The sequence below is a fragment of the Brassica rapa genome, chromosome A10, assembly GCF_000309985.2.
Source record: "Brassica rapa cultivar Chiifu-401-42 chromosome A10, CAAS_Brap_v3.01, whole genome shotgun sequence".
In the NCBI taxonomy this organism is placed as follows: Eukaryota; Viridiplantae; Streptophyta; class Magnoliopsida; order Brassicales; family Brassicaceae; genus Brassica; species Brassica rapa.
Genome location: NC_024804.2, coordinates 3705704 through 3733639, shown reverse-complemented (window position 1 = coordinate 3733639; position 27936 = coordinate 3705704). Strand labels below are relative to the sequence as shown.

The 27936-nt window shown below is 36.2% G+C and overlaps 4 protein-coding genes across 6 annotated transcripts; 2 read left to right on the top strand and 2 right to left on the bottom strand.

Moving 5' to 3' along the window:
- The first annotated feature begins 7786 nt into the window (after positions 1-7786).
- LOC103844399 lies at positions 7787-9235 on the top strand. Its single transcript, XM_033282339.1, has 2 exons — positions 7787-7964; positions 8055-9235. The coding sequence occupies exons 1-2, from the start codon at positions 7787-7789 to the stop codon at positions 9233-9235; spliced, it is 1359 nt and encodes a 452-aa protein (XP_033138230.1).
- A 4326-nt stretch (positions 9236-13561) lies between these two features.
- On the top strand, positions 13562-16638 carry LOC103843901 (3beta-hydroxysteroid-dehydrogenase/decarboxylase). 2 transcript variants are annotated; one of them, XM_009120675.3, is made up of 9 exons: positions 13562-14028; positions 14104-14193; positions 14261-14394; positions 14463-14633; positions 14841-14966; positions 15418-15497; positions 15700-15898; positions 15992-16058; positions 16171-16638. In XM_009120675.3, exons 1-9 carry the CDS (start codon positions 13785-13787, stop codon positions 16362-16364), a joined length of 1305 nt encoding a protein of 434 aa, XP_009118923.1. In that variant the 5' UTR covers positions 13562-13784; the 3' UTR covers positions 16365-16638. The 2 variants fall into 2 exon arrangements, with proteins under 2 accessions (XP_009118923.1, XP_009118924.1); XM_009120676.3 differs by having other exon boundaries at positions 16327-16596.
- A 4563-nt stretch (positions 16639-21201) lies between these two features.
- LOC103843902 (probable protein phosphatase 2C 12) lies at positions 21202-24307 on the bottom strand. Of its 2 annotated transcripts, none has more exons than XM_033281898.1 (10): positions 24037-24221; positions 23410-23645; positions 23155-23326; positions 22931-23084; positions 22788-22851; positions 22535-22642; positions 22315-22440; positions 21982-22217; positions 21693-21895; positions 21202-21612 (listed from the first exon to the last, which is right to left on the bottom strand). In XM_033281898.1, the coding sequence occupies exons 2-10, from the start codon at positions 23605-23607 to the stop codon at positions 21587-21589; spliced, it is 1287 nt and encodes a 428-aa protein (XP_033137789.1). In that variant the 5' UTR covers positions 23608-23645; positions 24037-24221; the 3' UTR covers positions 21202-21586. The 2 variants fall into 2 exon arrangements, with proteins under 2 accessions (XP_033137789.1, XP_033137788.1); XM_033281897.1 differs by having other exon boundaries at positions 21219-21612; positions 24068-24307.
- A 402-nt stretch (positions 24308-24709) lies between these two features.
- LOC108870115 (protein ALP1-like) lies at positions 24710-27731 on the bottom strand. Its single transcript, XM_033281896.1, has one exon. The coding sequence runs from the start codon at positions 26172-26174 to the stop codon at positions 24864-24866; it is 1311 nt and encodes a 436-aa protein (XP_033137787.1). The 5' UTR covers positions 26175-27731; the 3' UTR covers positions 24710-24863.
- Between the last annotated feature and the right edge of the window lie 205 nt (positions 27732-27936).

Here is a 27936-nt window from a genome sequence, read left to right as displayed (position 1 = left end):
TACAATATCATTTCTTCGCCTCTCAACCCAACTAAATGGATTGCCTTTAAAAGGGACATCTTTCATATCACAAACCTGTAACATTGTATTGAAGTTAGCACAATTACTAGCTTGTCTAACTCGACCACCTTTCTTTTCAGATGGATGCACAATCTCATTGCAATCACCACAAATCATCCACGGACCAGACCGATTAACTGCAATAGGCTGAAGTTTCTCCCAAAGATGATTACGATATTTTGGAACAGGATGGCCATAAACACAAGAAAGATAATACTGAAAAGACTTATATTTCACAAGCAAATCAACAAGTCTGGAACTACTGGAAATACATGAAACAGAAACATATTTTTTCCAAAACACAGCAAGACCACCACTGAGACCATCAGGCGGGACCAATATCATCTTCTCATACCCCAGATACACACTAATATCACGGACAAAGTCATTCTGTTGCTTAGTCTCTATCAGGAACAACAAGTCAGGGAAATACAAACGTTGCCTTTCCTTAAGACGTCGAACTGTAAGGCGTTGTCCCAAGCCCCTACAGTTCCACACCTCAACTCTCATGGAACCGGTGGTGGAATCGGGCCCACCGCGCCTCTGTCTGTATCCATCCATTCGTCTGCTTGATCGTAATCCTCTCTTATCTTCTGAAGAGCATTGTATTCAGACGAAATGATCTTCCTGCCAACTTGATATTTATCGATGACAATACTCTCCTCCTGCCGCATATGTACCTTACTTGTTGATATCCACTCCATATCCACTTGAGATACCACCATTGTCTCTGCCTTCTGAACTGTTTCTGCGGTAAATAGAACAAACTGATCCAGAACGAACCCTGCACCTCTACGCTCCTCCATCTCCAAAATGATATGATCACTATGATCATCCATATCTTCCTCCTGGTAAGAGGAGACTTGTTCAGCATTGAAAGTTGAAGCATTAGAAGACGCTAGAAGATCTTCTACAAAGCGATGCTTCCTCATTGTTCTCTCAGGACCCATCCTTCTCTCAAATTCAACATGTACCGCCTCAATAGGAGCCTTCTGCCAGAACTCCTCTGTTAACTCCCCATACGCATCTCTCATAGCAGCAAAAGGATCAATTATCACCATAGGGACTTGTTGTTGATCTTCTGTAGCCGTCCCCATTTTCTTCTGAACCAGATCAACCCGTTTCCTCTTATTTGCACCTTGAGTTACGTATTCCTTCTGAAGAACTTCAGTATTCTCAACTGGCTCACCATCAAAATTACTAAGGAGGTTATCCTTAGAAGACCCCACCAGATTTGTTTCATTCTCCAGCGGGCCATTGTCATCGTCACCCCCCATCATCATTATCATCGTCATCATCATCTGGAGGAGGCTGATCGTCATCAAATCCAAGGGGACAATCCTGCTTCTCATGAGTAAGCATGCCACAAGTAGGGAAGAAGCCACGAAAACGCTCGTACTGGAAGGATAACAGAGTATTAACGCCCTCAGAGAATTGGAAGTTGCGTTGGAATCGAAGTGGTTTGTCAACGTTCCATAGCAACTGGACTCGAACAAAATCCACTCGGGTAGAATTCTCGTCAAAATCAACATTGAACACAGGCGCCAACTTATCACCGATAAAATTTATCATCGAACGAGTGAGAAACTGCAAGGGAATTCCTCTAATTTGAACCCAGAAAGGAATGATTTTGAGTTCCTCATCAGCAATATTGGGATACCACCGGTGAACAGAAAGCATCCATTCAGCAAAAAATCAAGGAGCCCTACGAGTCACCATCAACAAAGCCTCTTCAGATTGGAAGATAAACTGCACCTTATTAGGCGCAATGATTCGTCCCACCACGGAATTATCAACGCCCCATACTCTAGGCAATTGACCAATCATAGCACGCAAATTTTGTTTTCTAGGGTTCAAGGGAACCACCACCAGAGAAAAACGATTACTCTCCGCCGCCTGGATGCACATCGAAGGGGGAAGAGCCACCGGTTGATCATCAACACCCAGAGTAATTTTTTGCATTTTTTGTCTAAGATTATCACCCATTGGACTAGATTTGTAGAAGATACCCTCGAAACTGAACTTGAGAAGATTTAAATAGAGAGAAGGCCATGGCGGTTTCCAAAAGTAACAACCGTAATTAGGAGATAACCACGGAAAGAAACCACCAGAGAACGTGCTCGATGGAAGAAAACCGACAGGAAAAAGCCTGAAATCAAGGAAAACCACCGGACAACCGCTCTGTGCCAGAGAAAAATAACTGTCACTCGAAATCGCATGATAAATCGCACCAGAGAACATTTTTAACCAGTTAAGATTTATACGTTGAAATGGAGTATTTTTTAGATGTGTGGTCATTGATTATCACTTTACTTTATTAATATTGGTTTGAAACTATTATATGATAGAAGAAAATTGACATATGAAGTACAAAGAGAAATGTAATGATCTTTTTCTACAATGTTAATAGCGGAAATAAATTTTGATGACATACTAACAATACTATGATAAGTTTGTTAAAATCTAAGATAAGTAACTAGATGTTCAGATTACCAAAAAAAAAAAACTAGACGTTCAGTACATACACTAGCAGTCATATTTCTAATACTTTTAAGATATAACACTTTTCATAAAAAGAGATTTTTCTATGTGAAAACCCCCTCAGTCACGTGGTTTGACTAAGGGTTCATTAATGATTCTATACCAGAAGATCTGGGTTTCAAACCCCATAAAACGTAAATTATGCAGATTATGGAGGAAAAAAGGTTACAAGAGGTCTTCAGCATGGTGCATGGCGTATCATGGAACACGGATCTCATAGGGCGGCTAAGAGTGATGCAATCAGACGTACATTCTCATATGATGGTAGAATTTTCGGCTGTAGAATCGTCTATGTAATATTTTTCATCGTTGTAATAGCACAATTAATCAGACGTTAAAAAAAGAAGAGATTTTTCTATTTGATTGATTTTCATAAATTTTCTCACAAATCAGTCTTAGTTAGATACTTATATTTTGTCTCGTATTTTCACTATTCTTCATTAAACAACCATCACAAATACCTCTTAATTAAATAGTAATTTAGATGTAAAACTTGTAGTGATTACTTTTATAAACATTCTTCCATTATTAGACATATTACAATGTGCTTTTGATACAATTTATCAAAAAAATCTGAGAAAGAACAAATTATTGAAAATAATAATTCCATAGCATGAAAGATTCATAAATTCAGTTTAAACTTGAACATCAATTAAAAAAAAATTCTAGTGTAAGTATCATAAAGAAAAAAAAACTAAAATCCTAATAAAATAACACCAAAAACCAAAACCAGAAATAACACCATAAACCAAACTCGTTTGTGTTGAATCAAAGTTTCCACCAGCTTCAACTTGTTTCTTGAGGAGTCCGCTGTCGAGTCATCTATAATAGGAAAACAAATATAAAATTATCAGTTTCATGTATTGAAGGTTTGCACTTATCATTATTTTCAGTATACATATATCCTATTCCTAGCTAAATGACAAGAATACAAAACAATCCAATCTAGCGAGAGGAAAAGTTTCCAGAGATAGGGTTCCTGTGATAGAGTACTTAGAGTTATAATTTTGACTGTGAGTTGTGAAGTTATATATTGAGGAAAACTGTAGAGTTTTTGACTGTTTAGTGGATATATTTAATCAATAAAAGCTTTATTATTTTACGAGGCTTTTAGCAAATTTTATGAGGGTGTATTTTAAAATTTAATAGTGTCACCTCTAATGACCGAAGGTTCCAAAACAAACTTTTATATGTAGATTTTTTTGTAAAAACTTTTATATGTTGTTTTGTAAAATAAGTAACCTACTATATTCAAAAATAAACAAAAAATTAACGTAACAAATAAAATAAATTAATCAAATTTTCCATCACTTAGTTTTTCATCACTTAGTTTGATATCATGTATTCCATCTTCACCCTCTGAACCAAGTTCTTATTTCTCTTCCATATAATCAAGATCTTCTGCTTGAACATGAACATGTGTTAGTGTCTTAACGTGCACTGGATTTACATAAACAATTGGATTAACGTTTTCATATTGCATTGCACCAAAATGAAAATTTCATTTGACAATTATTTTCCCCTTGGTTGTATCACAATTGTTAGTTTCCAGTATTAATATTTTTTTATGTTTCATCTGTGAATATGGAACATAACATTCTTAATCTGCTTGTATAGCCAAAATAAAATGATCATATTTACCATGTTGTTTACCAACATTAACATCTATAATCCCTAACTTATTTATTCGTATGCCACTTTCAGTAATTGAATCATACCAATCACATTTGAAAAGTACAATTTTAAGATGTACTGGTAGTGGGTAATGAAGCTCAAAATTTTCTTTTTGTACTCCATAGAAATCATGCTCTTCACTTAAGCCACAAGATGTTATGCCCTAACACAAATTCCATAATTTGCATTCGTTCTATCTTTTCCATGGTCATATGTGTGAAATATATATTTCCGACAAAGATACATTGGTAAATAGTAATTTTTATCATTGGACGATGTTAGATATAACAAGAAGCAAAAAAAAAGGAACTAAAAGTCAAAGAAACATGTACGATAACGTCTAACGTGTTAACGTAAACAAAATTAAAGGATTGAAAATCATCTAAAACTAAAATCAAACAGAACATTATGAATTCAAATTAAACAAAGTTTATCAGCGTAAATAAGAATTGCTGCTCATAAAAATTTAAAATAGACTATACTGATATACTTAAAACAGAGTATATACGTTGCTGAAAATCTAACCAAGAAAAAACAACACGAAAACTAGAAATACTTACGAAACTTTATTTTTGATTAAAATCAGGCCAAGAGCAAAATTTAATAAACGAGGAAAATTGTCTCACTATATAGTAAAACTAGAGCACCAACGTAAACTGGAAGTGTAACAAATCTAAGCTAATTAAAGTTTATAAATTCATACTTCATAACAGACATCATAATAGATACAATTCTAGTACATGAAAACTTGATGAGGCAAAAGCACCTCACTAAAATTATAAACAGAGCACTACGAATCATGTAATGGTTGTAACGAATCATGTATGGTTAAGTCACAAATCGCGAAAAAGAAAACTGAAAACAACGATAAAATATATCTTTATTTGGTGTTAATTAATGACTAAATTTGAGTCACAGTTACATAACAAACATAGACTCATATTTTCGTCACAGTTTTGTGTGTCACAATACCAACACGATCGTTAAGTTTATTACTATAGTAACAGTTACGTCTTTGATTGTGACAAAATATAGCAACGGCTTACATCTTCATAATATTGTGATGAAACAACTACAAAATTAGGATGAAAAAACATAGTCACAACAACGTATTAAAACATCACTAAATTGTGACGAAAATAGTTTGTCTCAAGATGCAGTCACAATAACACTTTTTTCTTGTAGTGGAAAAAAAGTTTTGTTACACGGTCAATGGATAAAATTTATATAGATGTAGTATATAATATGTTTGGCAGGACATAAAGACTTGAGTTGCATTTCAATATTTTATAATCTATGAAGGATTAATTCTAGTGAAATTATGTTCCCCAAAAACTTTATAAACTCTGAAAAAATTATAACTAGCCGTATATAAGGAAACAATTTTGGGATGAAAGATTAAAGTATTAAGATATCTTTTAAATTTGGACATCTATTGAAAGAGATGTTATTTTACAAGATCATGGTAAAATCTAATATAAATAAGTAATTTGGAAATACTAATGGTAATGAAGCATATACGAGCATATATATATCTTGCAAGTCTTATTTGATTAAATAGAGTTTTAGATACTAATTTATTTGCAAGATACACCTCATCTCATCTCATTATCATATACATTAGAATGAAACTGAGGATATATCCGTTCTCCCCAAAGTACGTTGATTAAGACTGATTTATCCTGGAAAATCCGAGTTTAGTATGGTTGATTTTCCAGATGCATGATACTTATCAGATCTTCATAAAGATCAACCCAAACCGGCTACGTCTTTAGAACTGGTGGAACCGCGATTTTTTGGAATTTCCATAAACAAACCTTGGTTGTGACTTTTTCGAATCATCCATAACCTATTGCGCTTCACGAAGCATGTCAAGAATGAGTGTGACTTAAGTTAATGAGTCACCACATATAAGAAACAAGTGAACTAATTATAAAGAAGGAGCCAACAATTTTTTTTAAAGATAACTAGGCTTGTGTTACTCAATTCCAAGAAGGCTATATCAAGAGTGACACAACAAAACATATTCTCCCAAGATTTTTCCGGTATATACAGGAGTTCGAGAAAATCAAGAACTGGACATTGTGTATGTATGGTCATGCGATAATCCGGTTGACTTGTTCACAAAGGTTCATCCACTAAAAAATTCCAAAAATGCGTCTATGGTATCATAATGCGGTATTTATATGAATTATGAAGAAAAAGCTATGTTCATTATTCTAAAGGGGAAATTATGTCACTGTACTTTTTCCCTCGTTATCGTTTTTATCCCATCGGATTTTTTCATGACTAGATTTTTAACGAGGCAGTGCCTAATACAAGATGAATAATCAAAGAGAAATATTATACATAATGATTATTCATCTCCAAGAACACATGTCCTAGTCATAATAATTATATCATCTTTGTCAACTCACACTTGTTGATATGTGCTTTCCAAAAAAAATATATATGTATAGACGTGGAGAAGTGGATATAATTAATTAAATCGTTCACTCTCATCTCCCAACTTATCTCTCACTCTCTCTCTCTCTTCTGTTATAACATACACAAAAAAATATAATATAATATATTTTTTCATTTGATATTCAACAAATATATATATATATATATATATATATATATATATATATATATATATATATATATATATATATATATATATATATAATTTACATGCTAAGGAAATGGTAAGATATTTGGACTCCGAACTTCTCGTAAAGCCCAATAAATAATTTCAAAGTTTTTAATTTAAACATATTCAATCCTTAATTTGACCGATAAATCGATAAATAAATAGACTAATCTTTTTTTTTGTCATCAAGATAGACTAATCTGTAAATGGGCCGATTAATTGGTTTTATGAGCCAATTAATTGATTTCCGATTTTGCTGGATGATTATGTCATAATCGCCGCATGAGATATCTGAACAGTGATTAGTTGGATACCTACGCGACTAGGCAGTAGGCACCCATGTTCTGGAATATGGCCACAACACAAAAAATTAAATTTGGAAAAAAATTATTTTTCCGTATTACAATTATGTTGACCATTAATACCCACCCATTTTACTTGATTGATGTGAATCCATGACTGAAATCATCAAAAATCATCTAGACATTCAAAATCTCATTCTTTAGAAAGTATCTCTAAGAAAATCCTTTTAGTTAATTAATGATAAGTTTTTAATTTGTTAATTAATTAATGATAATTATTAAAATAAAAACAAGATCTAGTTAAAGCGGGGGAAAAACGCGTTTTTAGAGAGAAGTTTCTCTTTCTAAAAATCCTCTCTTTTGAGCTAAGCCTCTCCATCCTTTAGAGTCTTAGACTTCTTAAAGAATTGGAGCTTTTGATTAGGACAAACCTTTCCTCACTCCCGATCTAAAGTTTTTTAGGTCCTTTTAATCTTTTTTCATCAATATACGTTACTTTTCTTCTGGGTTTCCTTTAACGTTCTTATCCTTTCCCAGAAAAAGCTAAGATTATCGGCAACGGTTTCAACCGGCCATGTCTTCAGCCCTTGATAAAGCCCTTCTAGCTATGTCGTTAGAAGAGGAAGATACACCTTTCGACCTTCCTGATCTTCCTCAATACAGCTCTTGTCAAAACAACTCAATCAGTTTGATAGGAAGAATCCTTAATCCCGATTGCCAGAAGATTTCAAATTTGATTCGGGAGATGCCCCGTAAGTGGCAGAAATACGACCGAGTTCGTGGAATAGCGTTATCACCAGAAAGATTTTAATTCATCTTCAAACACGAACATGATCTGGTAGATGTTTATGAGAAAGGGGTTCACTCGTTCAACGATTGGACCTTAGCTATCGAGAGATGGGAAGAAAGACCTCCACCTGATTATCTCAACTTTGTTAACATCTGGGTTCGTCTTCGTAACATTCCAGTCAATCATTACACGGCTAAATCTATTGAAGCTCTTGGTGATTTAGTTGGTCAGGTTGTGATAGTCGCCTTTGATCCCTCTAGGCCGCGTCTAAATGATTATGAGAGAGTCTTGGTTCGCTTCGACGTCTCTAAGCCTCTACGCAAAACAAAGGTGGTTAATCTTCCAAGCGGTGAGCAAACTACAATCTTATATGAGTATGAAAGAATTCATAAAAGATGTTTTCATTGTCAACGCTTAACACATGAGCAAACGGTATGCCCCTTCAAGCTTCGACAACTAGAAAAGAGTTCAGAGCAGAGTAACATCTTGAACAGAGGTTTGAAGAATTCTCAAGACAAGGTTTTAAAAGAATCTGATCCTCTCTTTGGGGTTTTAGAAGAAAATCAGGTTGGGATTAATCCTGCAACAGGAAGACAGAGAATTGCCAAAGAAGTACTTGATGGAATGAGGCAGTATCTTCTTACAGCTTCAGGTCCCGAGAAAATCATCAGAGAATTCAGAGTCAAGGCTTCTCTAGCGGATTTGGGAAGTGATCCTGTAGCTCAAAAGTCTTTTCTCAGTCTGGAAAATGTTCCGGTGATTACATCTGAAGTTGATAAAGGAAAAGGACATGTTTTTGAGTATCAGAACAAGTCTTCATCGGAGATTCCTAATCATACTCCCGGTTATCATACTAAACTTCTTGCATCTGCTATTCAAGCTGGGAGAAACAAGATTGACATATCTACTCCTCAATACTTCTATTCTGAAGGCTCAGCAAACGATTTCTATGAAGATTCAAGATCTTTCATGGAGTTCTCTTCGGTTAATTCGGCAGAGATTGGAGAAGCTGGTACATCACGTTCGGTAACTGGTTTCAAGCCTGGAAGAGCTCGTAGAAGACCTCCTAAAAGTAAAAGACAACCTACTGAAGGAGCTTTAAAGATTAATGAAGTCAGTTACAAGAACATGGTTGTTAAGAGAAAGGCTGAAGATGAAGTCAAGCAAGGTTCTAAGATCAAGCGAAAGCTTAACGAGGCGGTCCCAATGGAGGGACTGCCCAAAGATTTATGAGCCTGATGAGCTGGAATTGCCAAGGCTTGGGACGGTCTCAAGACTTGGTGATTCCTCGTCTCAAGGAAATTCGTTCTACTTATTTCCCTGAGATTTTGTTTCTGATGGAAACTATGCATAGTCGTGATGTTTTGGTAGATATTCAAGAATGGTTAGGTTACAGCAGAGTATATACAGTAGAACCAGTTGGTAGAAGTGGTGGTTTGGCTCTGTTTTGTAAGAAAAATGTAAAGGTTGAGTTGAAGTTTGTGGATAAAAACCTTTTTGACTGTTGGGTTCAGTTCGACTCTTTCAGTTTTTACATGTCATGTGTTTATGGAGATCCCATGTATGTAAATCGTCCTAAATTATGGGAGCGTCTTTCAAGAATAGGAGTTATTCGTCAAGAATGTTGGTGTATGTTAGGTGACTTCAACGACATTCTTCATAACGGTGAGAAAAGTGGAGGTCCCATTAGGAATGATGCTACTTTTACTCCGTTCACGGATATGATCAGAGCTTGTCGTATGACTGAGTTACCAAGCACAGGGAATGCTCTTACATGGGGAGGTAAGAGAAACAATAAGTGGATACAATGTCGGCTTGATCGTTGTTTTGGAAATACTGAATGGAACCGTCTGTTTCCTGCGTCAAACCAAGCTTTCCTTGAAAAAAGAGGCTCAGATCATAGACCGGTTTTGGTAAGTCTGATGGCATCTCAAGATTCTTATAGAGGACAGTTTAAATTTGATAGAAGATTTCTTCATCAGCCGAATATTAAGATTGCTATCTCGCAAGCTTGGAAGAGTCCTCGTCCTCTGGCAGCTGCATCAGTATCAGATAAAATTCGCCTTTGCCGCAAAGCCTTGAGTAAGCTTAAGAAGACCAACTCTCTTAATTCAAAATCTCGGATTCTGGACCTGCATTCGAAGCTGGAAGTAGAACAGTCCTCAGACTTTCCCAATTTCCAGCTACTCAATCTTCTCAAATCTGATATAATGAAAGCTTATAAGGATGAAGAATCTTTCTGGAGTCAAAAATGTAAAGAGAGATGGGCAAATTCAGGTGATAAAAATACTAAATTCTTCCATGCTTCTGTCAAAGCTAATCGGTCTAAGAAGAGTATCGAGATGTTATTTGATATTAATGGAAGAGAGCAAAGATCTGAAGCTTCAAAAGGAATGGTCGCGGTGGATTTTTTCAACTCGATATTTTCTTCCTCAAATCCTTCTGACTTCACTGACATATTCCAAAACTTCACTCCGAGAGTTACTCACTCGATGAACTTGGATTTGATTAGAAAAGTTTCTTCATCAGAGGTTAGAGAAGCCCTTTTCTCTATCAATCCCTCTAAGGCTCCTGGAGCTGATGGTATGACAAGCTTATTTTTTCAAGAGTTTTGGGAAGTCATTGGAGATCAAGTCACGTCTGAAGTCTGCAATTTCTTTGACACAGGGTATTTACCTTCTGAGTGGAACTATACTCAGCTATGTCTCATTCCTAAGAAGGTAAATTCATCTCTTATGTCAGATCTTAGACCCATCAGTTTGTGCTCTGTACTATACAAGATAATAGCCAAGATATTAGCACACAGATTAAAACCTCTCCTGCCCCTTATTGTATCTCCAACACAATCTGCCTTTGTGACAGAGAGATTAATTTCTGATAATATCATAATGGCTCATGAGGTGGTTCATAGTCTATCTACTCATCCGACATTATCATCTCAGTATATGGCTATTAAGTCCGATATGTCGAAGGCTTTTGATCGGGTCGAATGGAAGTTTTTAAAAGCCTTGCTTCAAGCTCTTGGGTTTCATCAACAATGGATACAATGGATCATGGTTTGTGTAACTACTGTTACTTATTCAGTCTTGATCAATGATAAACCTCATGGATACATTGTTCCTCAGAGAGGTTTAAGACAGGGAGATCCCTTATCTCCTTTTCTTTTTGTTCTCTGTACTGAAGCCTTGATTCACTTACTAAAGAGATCCTCTGCCCTGAACCGCATCTCAGGCATTCAGTTTTCTGAGTCAGGTCCTTCTCTCCATCATCTGTTATTTGCAGATGACAGTTTGTTTATCTGCAAAGCTGACTCTATTCAGGCTGACAAATTAAAAAGAATTCTGAGAGTGTACGGGGAAGCTACAGGGCAAATGGTAAATCCAAGTAAGTCATCTATTGCCTTTGGAAGTAAGGTAGATGTTGAAAGGAAAGAACAGATTAAACTGAGTCTAGGGATTGAAAAAGAAGGTGGAATGGGATCTTATCTTGGACTCCCTGAATGTTTTAAAGGATCTAAAGTTGACATGCTCAGGTATATCCATGATTCTTTAAAAACTAGACTCTCTGGATGGTTTGCTAGACTTCTATCACAAGGTGGAAAAGATATTCTGATCAAGACAGTAGCTTTAGCCATGCCTATTCATGCTATGTCTTGTTTTAAACTTCCTAAAACCACTTGTGAATCTCTAGCATCTGCAATTTCAAATTTTTGGTGGAATTCCTCAGAAGATAAAAGAAAGATTCATTGGGTTGATTGGGATCATATGTGTCTCTCAAAGGAAGAAGGGGGGATGGGTTTTAGAGATATAGAAGTTTTTAATCAGGCTTTATTAGCTAAACAAGCTTGGCGTATTCTGCAAAATCCGAGCTCCCTGTATTCTCAGGTTATGAAAAGCAAATATTTTGAGAATGAAGACTTTCTATCTGCTTCTCTTACCTCAAGGCCTTCCTTTGCTTGGAGAAGTGTTCTTCATGGTCGTGATCTCTTGACTAAAGGAATTACTAAAATGGTTGGGAATGGTTCTTCTCTTCATGTCTGGACTGATTCATGGATCAAGGATGGAAATACACGAAGACCTCTGATAAAAAATCCAATTATCGATATTGATCTTCGTGTATGTGATCTTATTGACTACCCCAGGAGAGGGTGGAATAAAGAGAAGTTGGAAGCTCTTTTCTATCCTGATGATGTAGCTTCTATTCTAAAGACAAGACCCGTGGTGTCTAAAGAAGATTTTTGGGTTTGGAGATATAATAAAAGTGGAGAGTATTCAGTTAAATCAGGCTACTGGCTGCAGAATCAGATTACAAATGGTCAGTTACATACTGAAGCCAAAGCCTTGCCCTCGATTAATATCCTCAAAGCTCAGGTTTGGTCTTTAAAAACTTCTCCAAAAATCAAAACTTTTCTTTGGAAAGTCCTTTCAGAAGCTCTTCCAGTGGCTGATAGGATCTTATCAAGGGGTATGAAAGTTGATTCAAGATGCCAAGCTTGCGGACTAGAAGGCGAGTCTATTAATCACCTCCTCTTTACTTGTGACGTAGCTCGTCAAATTTGGGCACTTTCAAACTTCCCAAGGCCCTGTTCTGAATTCTCCTCGGGGTCTCTGTTTTCCAACTTTCATCATCTACTTAGAACAAGTAAGTCTTCTTCCTTGCCTCCAGATATTGCTAAACGGTTTCCTTGGACACTATGGCATATTTGGAAAAGAAGAAACTCTATGTTGTTTGAGGGTAAATGTTTTACTCCCCTGGAGACTGTTGGAAAAATTAAAGAAGAGGCCGACCTCTGGTTTATAGCTCAAAGAGTTGAAGCTGAAATAGAAAATTGTCATCCTTCACCTAATGAGCTTCCTAATCAAATCTGGATTCCTCCTCCTTTTTCTTGGGTTAAATGCAATCTAGCATATTCTTGGGATAAGAAAGCTAAGATTGTTGGAGTTTCTTGGATACTAAGAAATCATGAAAGAAAGGTTCTACTCCATAGCCGTCATGCTTTTGCTCAGATTGATAGTCTTGATGATGCAAAGCTTCAATGCTTACTTTGGGCTATTGAAAGTATGTCCAGTTTAAAGTTCTCTAATGTTATCTTTGGCACTGATGCAAAAGATTTGATTGGAGCTGTTACAAGACCTAAAGCATGGCCATCTTTTGCATTTCAAGTTTCAGAGATAAATCTGGCGTTATCATTAATTCCATGTTGGAAGTTTCATTCTGAATTTCGTAAAACTAATCTGGGTGCAGTGCTCATTGCTGAAAGTGCTTCTTATGGAGCCCGGTTGCATTCTTATGTGGCTAGGGGTTACCCTTTTTGGCTTAAGAACACTTTAGTTAATGATCTTGTACTGGTTTGATAAGTTGGTCTTAACTGTTGGTTCATCCTTCTGTCTCCTCACCTGTTTGAGGCATTTTTTGGGTTTATCTTGTAACCATCCCTCTTAAACTTTGTCACCTTGTTTATAAACATCAGTGAAAAAAAAAAAAAAAACAAGATCTAGTTGGAAAATACAGTAAATATTCGTTTTTAAAAATTTCTGGAAAAATGAGAGAGAGAGAGAGTAAACAACCTCCAGTTTGTGTTACAAAAAAAAAAAAAAGAGAGTAAACAACCTCCGTCCGATCTACTAGAAAGTTTCTCTTTGTTTTCTCCGAACATTCTATCCGCTCTGTCTATAGTCGATCACAGGAGCCTCTCTAGCCGTTGACTTCTACCTTCACCGCCGCCGCCGTCAATTTCCGCGCGACTGTACTATAAGTTTTTCAATCGTGAGCGGAGAATACAATGGTGATGGAAGTTACGGAGAAGGAGCGCTGGTGCGTCGTTACCGGTGGCAGAGGATTCGCCGCAAGGCATCTCGTGGAGATGCTCGTACGCCACGAGATGTTCCACGTCCGCATCGCCGATTTAGCTCCGGCGATACAGCTGGAGGCTCACGAGGAGACGGGACTTCTCGGCGAAGCAATGAGATCCGGGCGAGTTCACTACGTCTCCGCTGATCTCAGAGATAAAGCTCAAGTTATCAAATGTAAGCTTGTTTGTTCTTCACAGTGAATCTTGAGGTTATTATATATGTCTCTGATGTTTTTGGAGTCGTGAGCAGCTTTTCAAGGAGCGGAGGTGGTGTTTCACATGGCAGCTCCAGATTCATCAATCAACAGTTACAAGCTTCACTATTCAGTCAATGTTCAAGGTTTTCAAGAAACTTTTATTATTTGAAAAAGTTAAGAAGAAACTTATTAATGGGTTTTGATGTGTAGGGACAACAAATGTGATTGATGCTTGTGTTGAGGTTGGAGTAAAGAGGCTCATCTACACAAGCTCTCCCAGTGTCGTCTTTGATGGCGTCAACAGTATTCTGAATGCCAATGAAACAATGCCGTACCCATCCAAGGTATTGAATTCTTGTTTTCAACTGGAGTGTGTGTAGCTGTTTTTAAGCTTGATTCTTTATTGGTTCAGCACAATGACTCGTATTCAGCAACCAAAGCTGAAGGGGAAGCTTTGGTCATGAAAGCGAATGGAAGAAATGGACTGCTCACTTGTTGCATACGTCCTAGTAGCATATTTGGTCCTGGTGATAGATTATTGGTTCCATCGCTTGTTGCTGCTGCCAGGGCTGGCAAATCCAAGGTCTGGATCTTCTTTCCTTGGCCTACTAAATGCTAGCAATCTTCTTTGCGACCTTTTTGCTCTCTTCTCTCATCTTTAGTGATGGTTTCATCATCCTTGCTGTGTGTAATCCATGAGCATGCTACATATTAAAATATTTGACTTGTTGTATGCATGTTTTGCCTTGCCTAATTGTCTTTTGCACTTACGAGAATCTTTACTGTCCAGTTCATTATAGGTGATGGAAGTAACCTCTATGATTTCACTTATGTTGAAAACGTTGTGCACGCCCATGTCTGTGCTGAGCGAGCTCTAGCATCAGGAGGAGAAGTATCTGCAAAAGCTGCCGGCCAGGTATTTGGTTTCACTTGATTCCATCTTGTACTTTTCACTATCTTTTGACGCTGTTCTTATCTTATTGTGTATAGATACATCCTCTCTGTTTTTGTCTGATCTGTCATAATGTTCTATAGTCAAAAATGAATGAAACCATTACGCTACCTTATGTCTGATTCCTATGGATATCAAGAGAGTCAGAGATATGCGGCTTTGGCTCCAGTCTATTACTATTTGGACACTGAAGTTGTCTTTTACTTCTTTTTTTTTTGGTTAGGTTATAAGGTGATAGATATTACATCGATTTGACATAGTTTTTTTCTCGGGTTATAATAAAGGTGACATAATACATGGAAACTGACTACACTTTTCTAGAACTATGGTTTTTTTTTTTGATAGATAGTAATCTCTTCGTCTCTACTTAGGGAGTGTATAATATAGCTTAATCTGAGATGAAATGGCTGTGCAGGCATACTTCATCACCAACATGGAGCCAATTAAATTTTGGGAGTTTATGTCGCTGCTTCTTGAAGGACTTGGCTATGATAGGTATATTATCTTTATCACAGGCTACAAAAAAGGTTCTTCTCTTTTTGGTTATTCTTTATGTATGCTGTGTTAGTCGTAGTTAAATATTTCGTTTGCATTCTTAATTTTGTCCTACACAATGCAAGTAAAGAAAATGTACACATTAAATTTGATTTATTATGCTTCATGACAGATTAACGCTACTTGATTTTATTCTTTTCAGGCCAAGTATAAAGATACCTGCAATTATCATGATGCCAATAGCACATCTAGTGGAACTGGTGTATAAATTACTGGGACCATATGGGATGAAAGTACCACAGCTGACACCTTCTAGAGTTAGGCTGCTCTCTTGCAGCAGAACTTTCGATTCCTCAAAAGCTAAGGATCTTTTAGGCTACGCTCCTGTTGTCCCACTTCAGGTTTATACCATTTCTTTTATTTAGAGACATTGGTCGATACATACTTTCTGCTTCGATATCTCGCTTACCCTTTTCACTAATGTGTAACTTTAGGAAGGTATAAAGAGGACAATAGACTCATTCGCACACTTGACGCTTCAAAACCAACCCAAAAAGGAGGGTACGTATGGTTAACATCTCTGAATTATATATGCTTTGAGAGTAATCATTGATAGTCTAAATTGGATTCAGAGAAAAGTGATTTTGATGGCATGATTGATTGATATTTGCAGTTAATGATAGGGTTCAATGGAAAAAGCAGATAGTGATTGCAATAGTCATTCTGATTACTCTCTATCTTAACTTTGTTGCAACGACTGGATACTCTGCCATACTAATTCCAGTTTTGGTAGCATCAATGATTTTCTTCTTCCGTGGCATTTTTCCAGAGAAAATGAAATTGTTGGGGAGCAAGAAGGATGACTAAAGAAGAACTTCATGTTTCAGTAATCTCAACATTGCGTGATTTGGAGCTTTTTTTTTTTGTACGGTTTAAACTTGACTTCTGTGTATACATCCTTTTGGTTATATGGATGTTGAGTGGTTTGAATTGCTTGTATTTCTTTTTCCCTTTGTATGTTTGAAATCTGTGACTGTCAATTTCAGTTTTCTTTTTCTTAAAAAAACTCTAGTACCAAAATTTGTATGTTTGGGTCATTTTTTGCTGTTGTCAGCTTAATTAACAATTTTGTTGTTTTGGATAAAACATCATGCCATTATATGGATCAAATGCTAAAATAGACCACAAATGATCAAAAAAATCTGATATAGACCTATTATTTTTTTATTTTTAAAATGAATTAAAAATAAATAAAAATTAGGGAGAAAAGACCATAAGACCTAATAACTTAAACATATTTACTAATCTATGCCATTGCAATTCTACCCAGATTCTGACCTGGATCCATACCCAAACCCAATTCAACTCTAACCCTAGTCTTCTTCTTCCTCCTCTTTTCTTCTCCATTAATGTTCTTTCACCTTAAAAAAAATCAAAAATTTTCTTTAACCATCCTCCAATTTTCTCTTTCTTAACCCAAATCGAACAACTCATACTCATATTTAATCAATTATATCTTATTTAGAATCAAATTTCATCTTTTATGAACGAGATTTAAAATAAAGAAGAACGCGAAGTATAACTAATACAACTAGTACAACTTCAACTGGTACGGCTAGTACAACTCCAACTCATACAACTAGTACAAATCAAATTGGTACAACTAGTACAACTAAAACAAATATAACTAGTACAAATATATTGAGTATAGCCAATCTAGCTGATACAAGAAAAACTTGTATAACTAATACAACTTTACAATAATTTGGTGATCTTTATTTTTTTGTTATCAGCATATAAAAATGATAGAAAAAGGATAATTTAGAACCAATAAGACATGTTGGTCTAATATTTCTCCGCCTGCATGTATCAAATACATGAATTGTATATTTTTAATAATATTTGAATTGGATAATGATTTATTTACAAGTTGTAAAAGTTATACTAGTTGTACTATTTTTGAAAAAAAAATCATCATCTTTTTGTTCTCAAGGCCAAAAAAGTAGATGTGGATCCAAAAAAGTATTCAACCATGGTTCCAAAAAACACGAGTCACTGGAAAAATAAAAATAAGGGAGCGTCGGCGATGATTAAGAGTGACCATCATCGATAGAGAAAAAGCCTTTATTGTGAAGAAGAGAGATGCCGCATCGAAAAATAAAAAAGACGCAGTCAAGAAAAAGAGAGATGCGACAAAGAAGAGTGTAGTCGTGGCGAAAAAGAGGAAGCTCGACGGTAGTGTCCATGGTGGGTCTTCGTCAAATCCAAATAAACGGGCTCAGAACTGCAAGAGAGAAACCACATCTCCACCGGACCCTCAATGCGATTTTTTTCCGGAACCATCAATGGCTTCTCCATTTAAGCCCACTAGTAAGCTCCATAAATCATCAAGTCAACCCAAAAATTTAGATGTATTTTGGTATAACTAATGCAACAAGTTCAACTACACTGTAATATATAAGAACAGTACAACTACTCGACATTAGTGTTTCAATCAAAATATTTAAAATAAGATACACATTCAAAACGTGATGCATATTTAAAACAATACTAAATTAAATAACAAGTAGTTATACCAGTTTTCTAGTTGTATCGGCTGTGCATAGTTGTACTAGTTTTTGAGTTGTACCACTTTGTGCATAGTTGTACTTTGGCAGTAAAAACCAAAATATTAGTTGTTCCACATAGTAAATATATTTAACTCAGTTGTACCACTTATTTATGTTTTCATGCCTTTTCCCGGTTACAATAAAATCATCAATTTTGTAAAAATACATTTCATGTATGTTTTCCAAAAGTTATGTGGACAAACAAGTTAACAAACCTTAAAAGTATAAGGTATATCATGTAAACTTCTGGAATTGTGTAATAACTTTTATTTTATTTTTCCAAAACTTAAAATAAATTAAGAGAAACTTTTTGAGTACATACCAATTAAGATATTTGTTTGTTTTTCTCATATGGTATACCAAATTGGTTTTGTCAGTTTCTAAAATGTCAAAGTTGTACTAGTTGTACCATTAATACTCGTCAAATATATAATAAATATTATATCAATTGTGTATATATCTAGTTTTAGGGGCTGTACCAATATTTTACATCATAGGTTTGTAAAAATATGTTCGATGTTTGTTTATCATAATAATATGGCTAATGTATTTAACAAACTTTAAAAGTATGAAATATATAATGTAAAATTAGGAGTATAATATAGTAATTTAACAACAATCTGAAAATTCTAAATAAAATAGATGAAATTTTCTCATTATATACCAATTAGGATATTTGCTTGTCTATTTTATATGTGAAACATGATTTATTAGTCGTGTCTAGTAGCTACATATTATACATAAATTATAACATTTATATACGAGTTATACCAGTTATACAATTTTTAACCAGTTTAGTTGTACGAGTTATATTAGTTATACTCAGTCGAATGAGAGAATAAAATAAGGAAGATTGTGTGGCTGTTAATTGTTCACGTGCTTGAAATTAAAGAAAGAGAATGAGAGAGAAAAAAAAATTATAAATTCAATGGCTAAGATTAAAACATAAAAATAAGATCTGATGGCTAAGGTTGAGTTATCATTAATGGCAAAACTGTCATTTACACAGCCCTTGGTCCATATAGATTAAGTTTGGATGTTGTAGATTTTTTTAAAGGCATTTGGTCTATATCAGATTTTTGTCCCCATTATATACATATCCTAAACGAGTCTCAGAAAGTTCACAGCCACTTGCACTTGTCCATAAGAGAAAAACAAGAAAACTAAAGATGAGCTGTTTAAGGACAGTTGTAAGAAGCCAAAAGCTATGGTTGAGGTTTCAGAGAAGGAAGGTATGACTCCTCATGAGGTGTTATAGGACTTATCAACATGTAAGAGCTTCTTCAGGTTAACCTAAAAGCCTCTAGAAGAAACCGATAAGTGTGTGAACATCCACAACAGGATAAGAGTAAACTGTAAACTGTAAACATAAAACATGCATGCATGATAACCTCGAGTACAAAATTATTAGCATCAGCGTCAAATCTCATAAGAAAACCTTCAGTTTCGTGTCCTCCAAGTAAGCCATTAGATTCGTCCGTTTCCATGACTCCAAAACACGAAGAGACCTCCAAACTTTATGATATTCTGGGTGAGAATATAGACCTCCAAAATTCTCTCGGGCTTTCTCTCTCTATTAAAAATTCTCTCGCCTCTCTCTTCCCCTAATTTAGGGTTTTCGCCGTTTCTCACCGTTTTCCGGCGGTCGCCGCGTGCCGTTTAAGGCGACCGCCGGACCCCCTCTCGTTTTTTTCTTTTCTTTTACTTGTCTTCTCCGTCTCTCTCCCTCGTTTGTCCTCGTCTTCTTCGGCTTCCTGAATTTCGTCGTCGGTTTCTTGTTCGGTTTAGATCTGGATCTTTCTCTTGCTTATGGGTCAGGCCGTCGTGTGTTGCAGCGCTTGAGGACTGCGTCTGCACCTCAACGGCTCTGTGTCTTCGGCATAGGGGGAGCTCTGGCTGACAAGGTTTTCCAGCTTGACGCGTATCGGGTTGAGTGTTGGAGCATGGTGGTAATGAGATCCCGATTCGTCCTCTGTCAGATCCACTTGTTTGGTTGCGCGGCGGTGGTGTTTGATGGGTCGTTCTCGGGTTGAGCTTCAGACTGCGCGGTTCTTGAGCTTCTTATCTCTTCTTCCTGCTGGTGATCTCTGGTGGGCGCGTGTGAGTGTGACGGTCCTTGGTCTTCCCGACTCCGGCATGCTCAGGTGAGAACGCGCGTGGACGCGGTGGCGCGTGTGGCGACGCGTACGACAGCGCGAGTGGCAGCGCGTGTGTCCGGCGAGATCTTCATTTTCGCTGCTTCTTAGCAGTGGCTCCGGTTTACCGGTGTGGGTTCCTGGCCTCGTCCTTGGTGCTGCTTATCTCCTTCACTCTCAATAAAGTAAACGGTTTTTGGTCATCTCGTATGGTGTTGTGGACCCTGCCTGTCTAGCCGAGCGGCAGTTGGACATTCGACCCGCTCTCTCTCCTGCGGTGTGCCTCCGGAGGGTTAGTTACTTGGCGGTCCGCTCTCTCTATATGAGATTTCGGTTCAATGGGTGTAACGGTCACGGCGGAGTGGATTGGAGGCGGCAATCTTCAGGACGCTTCTCCGAACGACGACATCGTCGCTAGGTGGTTTTCTCTCGTGCCGTCGGACGTATACTGTCGGGTGCTTTGGTGTGTGTTCGTGCTTGGATTCTTGGTCCGTTTCAGGGTTTAGGTGGGGTTTTCGGAAGCTGCAGGAGCCGTAGCATCAAGGTTTGAGGGCGCCTTTCTCTCGGTAGCTCGTGGTGCCCGGTGCTCGACCTCGACCAGTTCCGGTTTCTTTGGTCTGAGCTTGTCTCGTTGCTTAGCTGGTTGTAAGGCTTTGTTCCGCTCTCTTTCGAGCTGCGTCAGTTTCCGTTTCGTTTTGTTGTTTAGTTTATTTTCGGTTCTCCGCTACAAGTTGTCTTTGTATCTTCTGCCACAAATCTGAAAATTGGTATAATAATTTAACATTTTACCAAAAAAAAAAAAAAAAAAAAAAAAAAAAAAAAAACTTAAACCAAACACGAATTGAAAACATATCACAGTTATCTCATCATACACTATTTTGTTTACATGACTCAGAATTTTCAGACGACATAAGAAGAATAGTTTATGCATACCAATGAACACGAAAAGCAGTCTATGAGTGTAGAAAACATCGGTATAATTAGTAACATGAAAAATTTGATGCTTCTATCAAGAACTTGGTCAATGGTTTTATACATGAAATAGTTTGCACAAAGACTTGCATATCTTCTTTACCTATCTTCTCTCAGCTGTTAGTACCCACTTTTAAACATAAAAGCATCACGAATGAAAGAAAAAAAGAGTGAAGTGAGAGAGCCATATCAAAGAAAATAAATAAATAAACTGCTTTGGAGTTTGCCGAAGAATGGTGGTTGGTTGATCACGGAACTCATATCTCTGGGTGAATATTCCAACCAGATGACCTCGAACCGCTTTATATACTCACAATACTGTTTTTGTTAGTTGCTTGACCAAATAAATTTCATCTTGTGTAATTGCTGTTGGCTAGTCGCTCTCACTACTATGTCTATCTGCAAGATAATAGGTTAGTCCTATTAGCTTCCCCAACAAATCTACACACACAATACAAGAGGAGATGTAAAGTAAGTACCTCCTGATGATCGTTTCCCTTCCATAGCGTCTTTCTTCTCTTGGCAACTTGCGCAAAGGAACGGACCATCCCAAGGACGAAGCTTTGGGCAATTAGCCGTTCCAGCATGGATCGAAACACCTTCTCCAGGTTTCACTTCTACTTGACACACAGCACACATGAACAACTTAAACATATTGCAGAGCGGGTATTTTGTGTCTAATCTGCAACAAAACAAACAACAGATGATAAAGATTAATACATCAAGATGAAGCTTCTCAAATATGAAACTATATTCAGAGAACCACACCTCTCTGAAAGCATAGCAGAGCCTTCTTCGAACAGTTCTTCAACCTCATCAGGTTCAAGATACTCTTTCTCAATATTAGAAGATGAGCCTGAAGATTTTCTTTTGAACATGGATTTTATTATTCCTTTTCCTTGCTTCTTTGGAGGCGGCACTGAAGCAGCTGGTTTTTCTGATGGTAATATATCAACGACAATACATGTTGTATCATCTCGAATACCTTTCTTCCCAACAGCTGCCTGTGTGAAGAAGCAATACAAAAACAATCAAGGCACTGCAAAGAAAAGAATACATAAAGAATAAACCGAAAAATACAAGCAACTCAGGACACTATACTTTAACAATATGCTCGGCCGAAGCTTCAGGTGGCAAGCCTCGGCAACAATCAAGAGACTCTTCTGCACTAATTGCATCCCACACACCATCGCTTGAGATGACAAGTCGACCACCAGATGAAGACAGCTACATAACCAAATTCCAGTAGATACATGTTTAAGAATAAATTCAAAAGTTCAGAGCCATAACCACATAAGCAGAAAGTTAAAGAGTTTTTAACCTTGACTTGCTTCACATAAGGAACTGGAACAATGTATTCGCCAACATCCAGGTCTCCAATGGATCTTGAGAGACAGAGACCACCCGGCCAACATCTCAGAGGACCAATCTAAAACAAGTTAGATTTAGTTATTAATATAATTGATTATGACACACAGGACAAAGAAGTTTCATGTGTTACATTCAACAAAGCTTTTGATATCCTATGATCACAAGAGACAGGAGAAAGTGCCAAGCGTTATCTAAAGAAGTACCTCAGTTCCACCACCAGTATTTAAACGACCAACTTCACCACCACTTGCAGTGACGCGATCCCGCCTGTTAAAAAGTGCCAAAGATACAAAAATAAGATTAGCATTAGCTGGGGGTCCCAGAAGAAGGAATAAAGGTGACTTACTCTTCTTCGTTTATTTCAAGCCGATGATCAGCAGATAAATGATAGACACCACCTTCAGCAGGCTCGAGTATGCAACGAGAGTCACCTACAGATGCAACACTCACCACCCACCCTTCTACAATGACAAAAGTTACGGTCGTTCCAGAGGTTCTTGCTGACAAGAGAGGAAACAACAAAACGTCAAACACTTCCTTCACCAAAATCAATAAGAAAAGAGTTAATACCTCTTTCCTGGAAATCTTTATCAGTTTTGACAAATCCGGCAACCAAGGCCCTAGGGAGTGCCGAAACCCACTCATCTCTGTTAAGATCAGAGGGTAGTGCAGCTAATACATTGTTAAGAAGGTTCTCCTTGGTGTATATAGCTGCTGCAGAACCATTGTGTCCATCAAAAAGCTGCAACATTTAATCAGAGATGAAGTAAGATCTCGAAAACAAGGAGATGCAAGGAAGAAGAGCAAAGACGACATAATAGATACCCCGAAAACAGAGAAGGTAGTAAGGCCATCTCCGGTGACCCTTTGGCACTCTGTTTTAACAAAAGTAAAGTCCTCTCCTTTCTTGCTCTGGTTAAACTGGCCGTGTACAAGCTCGGGATTATCTATCTTTTCATTAGCTGATTCACGCTTGAGCAAAACCGAAAGTGGAATTGAATGATGTTCTCCTTTACTTGACATTGTTTCCCTAAAAGTGACTAAAGCCTTCCTCTAGTTCTCTACCATCATACAAAATGGAAAAAATGAAATCAATTCAACCTCTTAATTTCTAGTTACAGATTGATGAGCGATCTAATACTTGGTTTCCAAGTTAGTCAAATTCAAAGTAATGCTCCTTAAACCACAGTAACATCCGGATGCAGCATTGCTAGATCAAACTCACAAGGAAGAAACAAAACGATATAGCCGATGACAGCACCATCTTCAAAGAAAATAAAAAAAAACTGAATCGTAATGCGTCCTGAAACGAGCCTTAAAGGGACGAAACAAGTAAAGAAAATGAGTATGATGAATGCGAAAAGATCAAAGCGGAAGCAAATGATCCGAGGCAGATTCTCAATAGGCAGCGACATAACGAATCGAAACGATCACATTGTACGAAGAAATTACACAATGGAGGGGAAGAGAGAGAGAGCGTTACGATCTGGATTGAACGGATAGGCAATAATCTGACGACGGAGATTTTTTCTGAAGATTAAGCGGTGAGAGGAGGCGATGATGCGAATCGAAAATCACGGATCACGGCGCTCTGTAGACATTCCATGGACACAGAGAGATATTACGGAAAACGCGAACGAAGGTGTGTCTCTGTCTTTCTTGCTCCGTTTTTTCTTTATTTTTTTTTAATTTTATTGTTTTCTAAATATTATATTTTTTCTTTTTTTAAATTGAAAATCATCCTCTGCCGTTCTCTTAGCCATGAGCACCGTTATGTTTTTCATTCGGTAGAAATCTAAACACAGTCTCGTTTTCTTCCCTCCTTTCTCGGATATTTCGAACGCGAAAATTCAACACACATTACGTAGACATTTTGGCTCCGAAATGGTAACGGTGGGTTGGGCGGTGCAAGACAAACGGATTGATTAGTGCGATGCAGTTTAAGAGCGGTTTGTGTTAGAAAAACGCATACTGCAGGACAGGTGTGGTTCATTTAATAGAAGCGGTTTAAGATATATGTGAATGGTGACCAAAATAATAAAAAGTGCGGAACAAATGTTTGAATGGTATTTAACTGCAGTTTGTATAAGAGAAACTTAATAAAATTAATTAAATTTGTTATTTAAAATAGAAAACGTACAAGTTTATATCAAAATGCTTGAATGGTGTTTATAAACTAAATAGTACCGAATATATAAAATAAAATTCTATTTGACAAAAAAAGTATTTTACATTTTTTATAAAGTACAAATAAATTACAATCAGAAAATAAGTTTATTTTATTGATTTTCCCATAGCATATTTACAATATTATCTCTTATTTGCGTCATATGTCCTCCATATGTCACTTCAATTGTTCCCACATCTTCTAAATCGGTATAAAAATCAGTCTCTGCTTGTGTGTTGAATCCTCCTGTTTCTGTCATAACTTCAGCAAAATCTGCATCTGAAAAGTTTGAAATCTTAATAAAATTATACAATCCCATTGTAGCCATGATCACTCTCTGATGTATGTTAATACTATATCTTGGAAAATCACAAAGAATCCTCCATTTTTTCTTCCAAACTCTAAAAGTTCTCTCGATAACTGAACGTAGAGACGCATGATATCGATTAAATAATTCTTCTTTAGTCCGTGGAGCAGGACCATAGTTGAACTGTGACATATGATATCTGACAACGTTGTTTCGTGATGACTTATATGGAGCCAAAAATCCTTGCCTGTTTGGATAACCCGAGTCAACGACATAATACTTTTCCATTGGAGGCAAAGGAAATTCAGGATCGCTTTCTTGTGCCATTGTGAGAACGGCTGTATCATGACAAGATCCCGGTGCTCCATTCCATATATATGTGAATAGCATATTCAGATCACAAATTGCCATAATATTCAACGATGCATTATCGTGTCGATTCCAATACATTCCTTGTAATTCTAGTAGTACTTTTACGCAAACATGAGTCCCATCCATAGCTCCAACAAATCCACTAAAAAATGGATAATAATTTGGATGTACTTGAAGTCTTTCAGGAATTCGGTATAGTTCTTGTCTTGTTGGAGTTCTGATATAATCGCATGCAAGTAATTCCGTCGCTTTAAGAACTTTAAATTTTCTTTTCACAGTCTTTTGGTTTCGTCTAAATCTCAACCCAACATCTCTTTGAACTTCATTGTGCCCGCATATACGCAAAAATATAGCCACACTTTCTTCAATGCTTACATTTGAAGTTGGTTTCACACCATAATTCGTTTGTAGTATGTTACATAGTGTTCGGAAACATGGTAGTGACATTCGTAGGAGTTGAAGACAAGCAGCATCATCTTCTTGAAGTCGAGACCACATATTTCTCCACGCTAAACCTCTGTCTGTCCGGGCGGGTGCTCTATTAAAATATCGATCATAATAACTCAAAGTTGGTTGAATTATTAACTCCTCAAATTGCTCATTTTCTAAATTCCACAACTCAATTCTCTCTTCGTAAGATAGTGTCTGGATGTTTTGTGAACGCAATTGACAGATTCGAAATGCCTGCAAATTAATAAACATAAAATTTATTTTATTAGATATATAAAAATAGTAATAATGCATTAACACACCAAAATAATATATAAATATTTTAGAACATTAGAATATGACAATCCATTAACACACAAAAATAATATAAAAGTAGTATAAAACAGATGAAAACCTATAACACACAACAAAAATAATAACATTATATCATAATGTACAAACATGACAATCAGATCGCTACTCTTCGTCTCCTGAACCACTTTGATTCTCTTCATTAGGTTCTTCTGTAGTTCTCCAAATATTGAATAGACCTCCACGTCTCGGTCTTTGTGATGTGCTTCCTGTTTCAAAATAATTATTGAAACCGATACTAGTTGATGGTGATTAGTGGACCTTTAGTGAAGAATCTATTCTTGCACCTTCCGAATAATTTTGTTGAGTATTCAGTGGACTTCCACCTTGATTTCCAACTGTAAATCCGTAGTGAACATTTGTTGGTGTTGTTCCGGAAGAGCCGGCTTGCTGAAAATTTGATGGTTGCTGACCATGATGAAAATTATGTGGAATGTTTCATTGTTGAGGATATGGTGGCGTACTCCATTGTTGAGCATTTGGAGATGTGTTTCAACTTGGACCATTTGGAGGTACACCCCATGGTTGAGCGTTTGGTGTCCCCCAATTTGACTAATACTATGTAATTAAAATAGATGCAATAAATATAAAATCAGATTTCTTACTCGTGAAGAAGTTTCGTTATGAACATTTAAATTTCTTTGTCCTACAGGATTTGGGTTTCCATGACGTCTTCCTAACATATCTGGATTTTAAAAATGATTCAAATATTAGTCATATATTAGAGTTTCATAATTAATCATATTTTTAATAAAAAATAATAAAATAAAATATAATGTATATATATAATTAAAATATTCACAACATATATTTATTAAGTTTGCAACACAAAAATTTTTTTTTTTAAATCGCAAACAGAACAATTTTTTTATTAAAACATATTTCAAATAAATACTAATATTCAACTTTATTACATGCAGTTTATGATTAACTTTTTAACTTATTTTGGTTGATGTAAAATTAATTACATTAATATATAACAAATAATTTATATACATAAATAAACTTTCAGTTAACTAACTTACGTATCTTTATTAGTTTACATACTTCTATTATTTCAGTTAACCAACTAATTTATGGAAAAAAAGTTTATGTACATTCACAAAATTTTTGGTTAACTAAATAGTAAAATATATATTTATTCCTTCAAAAGGGATCCTCGAACAGAAAAAAATTATTTTAAAACATTATTCAAACACATCATCATTATTCAATTTTATTTTTTGCAGCTTATAATTAACAAAATAATATTTTTCATGGTTACATTAAAGTTAACTTACTTACGTACTTTAATTAGTTTATGTACCTTTAATAGTTGGGATTTTTGCCAAAACTAACCCACAACTTGATTTTAACCCCAAACCTATACCCAAACTTGAATCAAATGCAAAACAAACCTAAAAGCCTTGTGAAATTACAGCTTAGCCCCTTGTGACCAAACAAAAAAAACAGAAGATATTTTTACGAATATAGCCCTAATAAGTCGTCTGAGATGTTGGAAGTCGTCTGGACAACTTCAAAGTAAGTCTTCTGGTGTAGCTGATCTTAAAAATAATTTATAATTTTTTTTAAAAAATATTTTGATAAGCGAAAAATTGAAATCATGTAATTATAAACAGTTTTAAGTGATATAAATTAAAATATAACAAAATTGAATTGTTTTTAACATAGATGAGTGTAGGTTGTGAATCATGGTATTCTTTGG

Coding starts and splice junctions, on each gene's coding strand:
- LOC108870115 (XM_033281896.1), bottom strand. CDS start 26,174: ATGCATTATTACTATTTTTATATATCTAATAAAATAAATTTTATGTTT.
- LOC103844399 (XM_033282339.1), top strand. CDS start 7,787: ATGTCTTCAGCCCTTGATAAAGCCCTTCTAGCTATGTCGTTAGAAGAG. Junction 7,965..8,054: donor TTTGATTCGGGAGATGCCCC/GTAAGTGGCAGA, acceptor ATGATCTGGTAG/ATGTTTATGAGAAAGGGGTT.
- LOC103843901 (XM_009120675.3), top strand. CDS start 13,785: ATGGTGATGGAAGTTACGGAGAAGGAGCGCTGGTGCGTCGTTACCGGT. Junction 14,194..14,260: donor CTATTCAGTCAATGTTCAAG/GTTTTCAAGAAA, acceptor TTTGATGTGTAG/GGACAACAAATGTGATTGAT. Junction 15,498..15,699: donor GAAGGACTTGGCTATGATAG/GTATATTATCTT, acceptor TATTCTTTTCAG/GCCAAGTATAAAGATACCTG.
- LOC103843902 (XM_033281897.1), bottom strand. CDS start 23,607: ATGTCAAGTAAAGGAGAACATCATTCAATTCCACTTTCGGTTTTGCTC. Junction 23,327..23,409: donor CTACCTTCTCTGTTTTCGGG/GTATCTATTATG, acceptor TAAATGTTGCAG/CTTTTTGATGGACACAATGG. Junction 21,613..21,692: donor AGGGAAACGATCATCAGGAG/GTACTTACTTTA, acceptor ATTATCTTGCAG/ATAGACATAGTAGTGAGAGC.